General features: G+C 37.1%; 1 protein-coding gene across 1 annotated transcript; it reads right to left on the bottom strand.

Annotated features, from left to right (window-relative positions):
* Window positions 1-5389: 5389 nt before the first annotated feature.
* On the bottom strand, window positions 5390-7192 carry LOC144654802 (trace amine-associated receptor 6-like). The gene has a single exon (XM_078515026.1). It carries the CDS (start codon window positions 7120-7122, stop codon window positions 6136-6138), a length of 987 nt encoding a protein of 328 aa, XP_078371152.1. The 5' UTR covers window positions 7123-7192; the 3' UTR covers window positions 5390-6135.
* Window positions 7193-9130: the final 1938 nt, after the last annotated feature.

Below are 9130 nucleotides of genomic sequence, written 5' to 3'. Positions count from 1 at the left end.
TTCCACTGTCGCTTCGCTGCGAAATGCGTTGTTGAAACTAGCTTATACTGCTTATACTCAAGTCAATAACGCCAAAACTAAACGAGAAGCCGGTAAGAATGAGAAGCTATCAAACATATGATAGTCTTAAAATACATACTTTAAAAACAACAACAGCAAACCAACTCCTTTCTTTCTTTCCTTTCTCCCGCTTGGCTTTACTGGAACAAAAAAAAAAGGGTAATTTAACCTCTACGGCCACATTTCGCTTTTTGTTACGTAGCTTTAATTTCTTTTTCTCGGAAAAATGGTTTTACTTCTTTGTTTATTTTCTTCACTAAAATTGAAAAATCGTTCCTTGAATCAACTGCAATACTATGTTAAATCCCTTTCATTTCATCAGTTTTTTGTTGTTTGGATTTCTGGTCTAAACTGTTTTGAAACAAGTGGTAGGCAACTTTACCCGTGAAAAACATTATCTTTGAACATTAACTGAAGAATAGAATCTCAATTTGGGGATAGAAATCAAACTTCCGCTATTAATATCGATTTTTTTCAAGGCGCGTGGAAACTACCTGAAAACGTTGGCTAATGTTTTCAAATTGCAATCCATTTCCATCTGAGCCATTCGCAACCAAACGCGCTTTTAAACAGTTTTAATTAGTGCTCTAAAATAGCAACTGTTAATAAAAATGGAACATTATTTTAACGTTTCCTACGATACAAATATAAATTTTGGCTGTTCCAAAAATCTGTTAAAATCCGTGACATAGTCCCTTTAAGCTTTCACTTTCTTTAAAGAAGCCAAGATACTTTACAGCTTCCTTGTCTTTGAAACGGATTACACATATTATCAGGCAAAAAAGTCATTATAATGTAGTATTACCCCCTTAAAATTAAATGAACGGAAAACCCTAAGAAAATTAAGAAAGTTCGACCTCCGGCTTGCTAAACGACAAAAGACTATTGTCCACCTTTGGAATAGGAAATTTGGGCTGGAACAATGGACCATATATTGTTATGTATAGGTCAAAATATCCCCTTAAGCCAACCTGCCATTTTGTTCAAATTTTAATAAACGTTAAGCCCGCTTCTTTGGTCGCTCTTTACACGCGCTAGCTTGCATGCAACTGGGCTTTCTCTTGAAAAAGGACATTTTAGCATGTGTCGGTTGACACATACGGTGATCAGTTTAATTAAAGCGCTGGTTTTCTTTGTTGAGTTGAACTGGTGGTCTTTTCACGAAAAAACCTACTAGCCCCAATTTCATCACATGTTCTAAATTATATCACTCTAATTCAAAGAGAAACCTAGTAAAAACACGGGTACAAGTCAGCCATAACAACTTCTGTACTCGAAGATCTGGCTACGATTTTTTTCCAGTCTCTACAAATCAAGCGAGCGAATATTAACAAAGGTAAGTTTATTAGACCGTTCAACTTTTATAGTCGTTAACTGACAAAAAGGTTATTACTTAAAATAATAACGCTAGATAACGCTATTATCTGTGCTATTATCAGAACCAAAAGATTTAAGCTCGTGGAGAAACAAAGAAAACGTGTTATGTCTCGCTTTTTAAATCTGTTAACTTATATGGCTTTTTTTATTTTTATTAGTTAAAAATGAAAAAAAAAATCACAGCAATGCAAACGTTTTGCAGAACTGTCTTCCACACAAATGTTTTAGATGTTTTCTTCGAAATAATCTCCTTTGAATATGATTCACAAGTACAGCTATAGTGTCTGCAATCATTTAAGTTTTACTGATACTTTCAGTCTAGAATTTTGTCGGAAATAAAAACAAGTTAAAACCTTAGAGAGTAATTTAGATTTAGAAATTAGTATTTTCAAAGCGACGAGCCTTTGCTCGAGGGACACTACAAGTCACAAAATGATTTGAAAAATATAAACTAAATAAGCATATAGAAGGGAATGAAGTACTTCTATTCAACTTGAGTTAAAGGCAAATTAAGGAGTCGTTATATTATAAGTAGAATAAAAGTTAGTTCGGTTAGTGGTGCAGATCTTCCTCTTGTAGCGGCTTCTTAATTCATCCACGTGGAAGATGGACTGGGTCTGGAAGTAGTGACTTGTCCCTTTATAAAATGTTTTCATTTCGGTGGCCTGTGGAAAATTCACTAAATAAATGCTCGAGGGTTAATTTTCACAAATTCATTTAAAAAATCGATTGAAATTCGGCTGCTTCCAATCTTAAAGGGGTTCTGCCACGGTTTCAAATTCTGATCAATAAAATAACCTTTAAATTGTAGTAAACATAGTGGCAAGGCAGAACAACGCCAACACTAAATAAATGCTCGAATGAATGCTCGAGGGTTCCTCACAAATTTTCATTTAAATAATCGTATATTGTAATTTCTGCTTCCAATCTTAAAGGGGTTCTGCCACGGTTTCAAATTGTGATCAATTAAAATAACCTTTAAATTGAAGTAAACATAGTGCCAAGGCAGAACAACGCCAACACTAAAGTTGCAATAATAAACCATAAAGGAACAAGCCAGGATGGATTAAGATTTGGCAAGATATTAAGACGGATGACAAATTGAAACAAAATTTTTTAAGTTGTGCCATTCGTGACATATGATAGCTACTTTAGATAAAAAAAAACCTCGCGTCGCTTGTTAAACAAACTAGTCTAAATTACTCGAGTTCACGTTGACAAGGCTGTGCTTAGACCAGTTCGTATCGACCTGTCGCACTAGACCAAGAATTATCTTCAATTAACGCTTAACTATTAGCTCCAAAATATATAGCGCTGTAGCGAATGTATTTTTCGTTAGCCGAAGCTTGTGTATCAGTTTGGGTTTGTCGCAACCACCACAACCTTACAACTATAATTGATTTCGTTTTTTTTTTCAAAATAGAAACCTTGAAACTTCATTTTTTAGTTCTTTTCTCTTCGTAAACTACTATCTTGTTAGTGATACTAAATCTCGGGTGTACCCTGGGGGAATGCTGGAAGCACACCTTTTAGTGCTTTCCTTAACAAAACCAATTAAAAGGTGGTCCTGCAGGCAACCAGGAAATACCAGAAGCTAGACATGTCGTTAAACAAAAGGTATAGAGGAATCTTTGTTTATAATATTTGCCTCATTAGCATAAGAGCTTCACTTTCTGATCGAGCGACAAAACTATTAATTCTGAATATTGAAAGTACACGGTACGATTAACTTTCGCTATAAATTTGTGCCTGATGTATTAACTACTTTTTCTATGACGCAGCTAGGTTTTAAAACTTGAATATAAGTGAATGTGCTCATTAGCACTTTTGCCACCCAGAAATGTTGCAGTTTTTGAACGCTTATATCTCCTTGCGCACAATGAGGTGAAAATTTTGCCGATAATTAAGTTTGACAAGCCCTTTTAACACTGGAGTCACTTTGTATATAGGCCCCCCATAAAATTAAAAAAAAACCCCAAAAAAAAAAAATTTATATCCCCGCAAAAAAAAATATGGAGAACCCCCAAAAAACCCAAAAAAAATAATTTTACTCCCCCCTTGGCATATCGTTATATCGGGGTTCCACTGTAGCATGATGCCTTCTCTACGCCAAAGTGGTATGCTAATAAGGCAAAATGTAGACAATGACGTCAGCAAAAATCTCCCTATAGTGACCAGCGCTTTACACGTGCGTTTATTTACGTTCGGTTTATATTAACTGAAAGTTTATTAAGAAACGAAGGTAAAATATTCGGGGGATATTTCGTCTTGCGACCACATGGCCGTTTGTGTGTGTTTCATGTTCTCAGGATTTATAACGACAGAACTTGTACCAGTGTTACTAATCATTACCAGTTTCTTGACTTTTGTCTTCTATTTTCCTGTCACTTGCTCTTTTTCCACGTTTATCTGAAAGAAGTGCAAGTGGTAGGGCAATAATAGACTCTGCCTGGTATCCAGACTCTCCCCTTTAGTTTGCAAAAAATTGTCCTGTTTATAGAGGAGGATGTATCAGACTCTCCACATATTTATGCTATAACAGAAAAGCATGAAAAGTTACCCAAGGAATTAATTCAGAAGATTATTGCTTTTCGACTTGTACTGTATTTGTATTCTTAATAGGGCAGTCTTAAAGGGCAACTATTTAGTCGAATAGAGCGAGAATATTTTAAAATATGCCAAGGTGTCCTCGTTGGTACATAGTTAGTAACTGTATTTGGTATAACTAAATAACGTTGTATATGTTTGTCCCTACGTTTGATATGTGTTTATTTTTATTTCAGTAAGAAAAAGCTCATTTGTCCGGAATTCGAGATTCTAATTGATAGTGACTTGACAGAAGCCTTTGACTGGAACCGGCAACCACAAATGCAGAAGAAACCGCTGGTCGGACCAGGATAGTTCCTGGTTCTAGGTCTACTTCCATTCCTGTAATAAAAATGATAAATATTTCTGAAAAAACGTGGAACGCTGGCAATGAAACACGCGCACCGACAGAATGAAAGAACCCTGGACCGGTAGAGGATGTACATTTTACATTGATACACAAAGAGTAAGAAAATTCTAGTCACGGTAGTCGTAGTCGTACTGTCGATCTCGTTCTGCAGTTGCTAAGAGCCGGTAAAGCTTTAAAAGAAGCAAAAACTACGTCCAAAAGCTGCAAGGAAGCAAAGGTAGCGGGAAAATCGCGCGTCTCTCTTGATACACTTTGTCGGCTTGTCAGGCGAGTTTGGTCGAGTTTGGTCAGGCGAGTTTGTTCGAGCCATGGTTTGTATTTTGGTGAGGCACAGTAGATCCAAAATACCCATGGCGATACCAAACGAGCCTGATATGCTGCTAAAGTGTACCAAAAAGGGAGGGAATTCGGCTAAAAATCCGGCAATATCAGGTCAGTAACTCAATATCGCAGGACATCAGGACAGTTGACAAGGTTTGTGATTGGCTAAACGTGAATTTTGGTACGGTAGTAAAAAAAATCCTGAAAGGTAAGAGTCACTTCATCCAAAAGGTGGTCGTTGATGATCGCGTTAACGATGTGGTCTAGATCTGGTTTCCAGCTACGAAATTTACCATGGTGACCGAGGGCCAAAAAGTGGTAACCTGTCAGCGAATATAGCTGCCTCTCATTCACAGTACAAGGTGGTCGACGTACATTGACTACATTGAGGTTCCATAGACTGTTCACGGCCTCTCTTCGCTACCCACCCCAACCCCCTCGCGGCTCTCTCACGCGCTGACATCCAGTTCCTGATCTCTCACGAATCTTTTCCTGCTTTCAACAATGTTAAAGAAAATTACGAGAAAATAGAGAACTTCGAACAGTATAGGGTCCACTGTAATTAAGGAAATCTAACAATAGTGAACTTTTTTAAAGTTGCTTATAGAAAATTTGCATGAAAGTCATTTTGATTGAGTCTGATGACCATTGCAGTTGACAGGCCATCTAGCCTGATCGAGCTTAATTATGATCCATATTGAAGACCCAGAAAATAAGACATTCAAATGTACTAATCACCATCCGTAATTTAGTGTAGTAATTATTTTTATTACAATCTTAATCAAAAGCAACTGAGAACTCGACAGACTTGTGTAAATTAAATCTAAAGAAAATCGTTTTGCCAATGATTTCGAAAAGCAAAACATTTTGCAATTAGTATACTCCCTTTCAGTTTAGCAATGGCAATATAAATTTAAAAAAATGAGATCACAACTTGGCAATGCGTGCGTTTTCTTATCCAGCCATTACTAAACTCCAATGTAAAGTTCCTAAACTGCTCTTTACCATCTAGGTCTTATAGCATCAGTAATGACTTGACAAAATTAAACAAAGCTAGATAGCTAGCTGTTTTTTTGGCCTCATGTCATGGGTCCCGGCGCCAACTTGACTTATCTAATCACAATCATGGTGAGTTAGCAATAAATTACGTGAGTTGTTAAACCTTGAATTTTCAATTAATTTGAACTGCCAAATATTGAATTTGCAAAATTTGGCAATTGGCCTGTCAAATCTTGAGTTTTCAAGAATGGGTCTTCAAATATTGCATTCAGTCAATATATGACAGGTCAAATATTGAATTTGCAAGATTGTAACTTCCGAATCTTCAATTTTCAAGGCAATTTGGCAGCTCACAACCCATAACCCACCAAAGATAACGAACTGGGTGTTCAATCTTTTAAATATGTCATAAATAGTTTTCTTCACTCGGCTATCTTTAGTGACTCGGTTTTCAGGTTAGAACTTGTTCCATTCCACACAGCAACGACATTTCTGCGTCCCCAGCGTCGAAAGCACAAGCGCAGCGAACGATTGAACTTTGGCAGTCTCCATGAATACATGATAGGATCGATCAAGGAACTCATCGCCAGAAATTCATTGGCAACATAGTGGTACACTTTGTACGCGTAAGAGGTTCGGCAAGAACAAAAGTATAAAATTTGAATGTTGATAAAGTAAGGTAGAAACGAAAAATAAAAGATGAAAAGAATTAATAAAGATGTGACGACCATTCTTTTTTCTCTCTCTAAATACAGTCTTCTGTTAGCTGCTGTCAGATTCGCTCGAACATCTTTAAGTTCCTGTCTTTGAAGAGCAGCCATCTTATAGATTCTCACATAAACTGCTGTTAAAATAAATGATGGAATCACAAAGTGAGAGTAACAGTAGGCCAACAGAAAATTCTCCTTCTTTACATCCGAAATGGGAAGAATCGACAAAACTAATGCGTTTAGCCAAATCATGGCGATTGCTATCTTTGCTTTTGTAATGGTGATTTTCTGTGGGTACTCAAAAGGTTTAATAATTGCAATATACCGATCGTAAGACATCGCCAAGAGCGTCGATACAGCAACGAGAATAGACACAGCTCCGATGAAATATTGTGACATGTTAAGAACGGGAAGGTCTCCCAAGCCACAGTACTTGTAAGTCAACTCAGTAGCTCTAAGGTAGCTGACAATTCCCATGAAAAAATCCGCGACTGATAGGTTCGCGATAAGGAATACGGACGGTGTGCGTAAACATCGGCAAGGATCGCGGCAAATCGTGATGAAGAGAGAGGCATTTCCGACGGTGATAACTGTACCGAACGTAAAGTCGATAATAATCAAACCAAGAAGAAGTTCAGCTCGGACTGACGAATGCTCCGTTGCCTGTTCATTTCCATTTGTCGATGGTGTTGAATTCATTGTAAATAAAGCGCTTCAGCTTTAATCTTGTCCCAATTTTAGTTTTGGGAAAAATTCAAAACCTGCCTTGTGCAAGATGTTGTTCAAAGCGGACGCAAAATTCGTTTTTGTGAGCGGAACATAATTGTCTGGCACTGTTTATGCTGCTAGCGGTTTTTGTTTTTCGTTGAAAACTGTCGATTTTCAGAATAAATCATTTATGTATGACGTAAGTAAATTGTCGATTTGCAATCAAAAGTGCGTTAAAAATACGGCATAAATTGTATTGGACAAACCGTATAACCGATCAAGTGCCTTTGTTTTCAACAAGATTTCCGATAAGGTTGGGCATTACGCATCGCATTTTTAATCTTAAAATTGCCTTTCAAAGTTGTGTTCAGATAGTTATGTGTTGTATTCACAATAAAGGACTATCATTATGTTATCTATATTAGTAAAGTGCAACTCAATGGTCGGCAACCTGATTTTGAACAAAGATTCAAGGATAATAAATTAACTGATGATGATTTCAAAGTGTTGTCTGTTGACTTTGTGTCAAAACGGATGTTGATTTCCCACGGTTATTTCCCGGCGTATCAAATCGAACGTTCGGTTTTCGAACTCAATCGAACGCAATCGAACTCAATCGAACGATTAAATTCGATTTCGTTCAGTCATCGAACGAAATCGAACTCACAAAAAAAAAAAATGCAAATCAAACCAAATCGAACGTTCGATAAAGTCCGATGACGTTCGATTTAGTTCGGTCGCCGAACGACACCAAGCCGAGCGGCTTACGTAGTATGACTTGCGATGAAAATACGAAAGTGGTCGTTGCCCCCACTCCTCAGGAAAATGTAACTTTGCGAGAAAATCCAACGGCCATATCAAACTTGCACTGCATCAAGCACGACTCATCAGATCCAGCCACCAAAAATTATTTAAGTTGTGACTATGAAACTCATTTAAACATCGATGATAATTTTAAGATTCCCGTTGTTTGTGATTTTGACCTGAGGAAAAAAATCGTTCTCTTGATTCATGTGATCTTTCTGCTCTCGATGCTTCATACAAGCCAAATAACGGATTATTTATGGAACGTTCTCCAAGTTCTGCTTTCAACATCGCTACCAGTCATGCTCTGCAGATATACGAAAAACTTGTCCTGATTATATTTCTAATTTTCCACCTTATTATCGAAATGTTTACGCTGCTGCTTTTGTCGCAGTCAACCATCTCATTCCAGCCTTGTCACATGTCACATACGGCGTGCACTTTCATCATCATTCGCAAAATTTTATTCTAAAATACGGTTTTCACTTGATACGATACACCGATACGCCGGGGGTTGTATTTGAGTATTTATAATTAGATCCCGCATACTATTTTATAAATGGCTTACTACGTATTCTCGGGCGTATTAGATTGCTGGAATATTATGTTTTGTTTCTTTGGGATCAAATAAATGACAAAGATTATACGATACCGTGTCCAGTCACTTATTCCAAAACCATTTAAGGAATGTTGGCATAATGTTGCTCATAAAATAATTTTAAAAAGGCTAAAAAGAGATAAAAGTTATAAAGTTCTTAAAAACAAAACGTTTTCGACTCGAAGGTCATCATCAGTGTTAAATGAACATTTACATTCAGCTTGGTTTTGTGTTGTTATGTAATTCCCGAGGGGAACAGTTTGGCGATAAAACAGTGCACCTGTTTATTCAAAGTTGGTTTCTCGCAAGCAATCAACAGGCCTTCCATTATTTTGCGTCGAAAAATTGATTTTTCCGTGAACGCGATGTTCCATGTGTATTTATGATTTGGATTTTTTGCGATGTGGCGGGCTGGCTCTGAGTTATGGGTCTTATTCTCGTGCTCTGCTTTCCGCACTGTGAAATACCGACTCGCTCATTAGGTTCCAATTTCGTTATTTTAAATTTTAGCTACAAGTTCGATTTCCAAACTAAATCGAACTTAATCGAACGCTTAATTCGATTTCGTCCGATTTGGTTCGGAAATCGAAAAATTGT

The sequence above is a fragment of the Oculina patagonica genome, chromosome 5 (genome assembly GCF_052425735.1).
Source record: "Oculina patagonica isolate OP01 chromosome 5, crgOcupat, whole genome shotgun sequence".
NCBI classification, from domain to species: Eukaryota; Metazoa; Cnidaria; class Anthozoa; order Scleractinia; family Oculinidae; genus Oculina; species Oculina patagonica.
The sequence above is the reverse complement of the archived record's forward strand: the minus strand, read 5'-3'. Positions and strand labels throughout refer to the sequence as shown.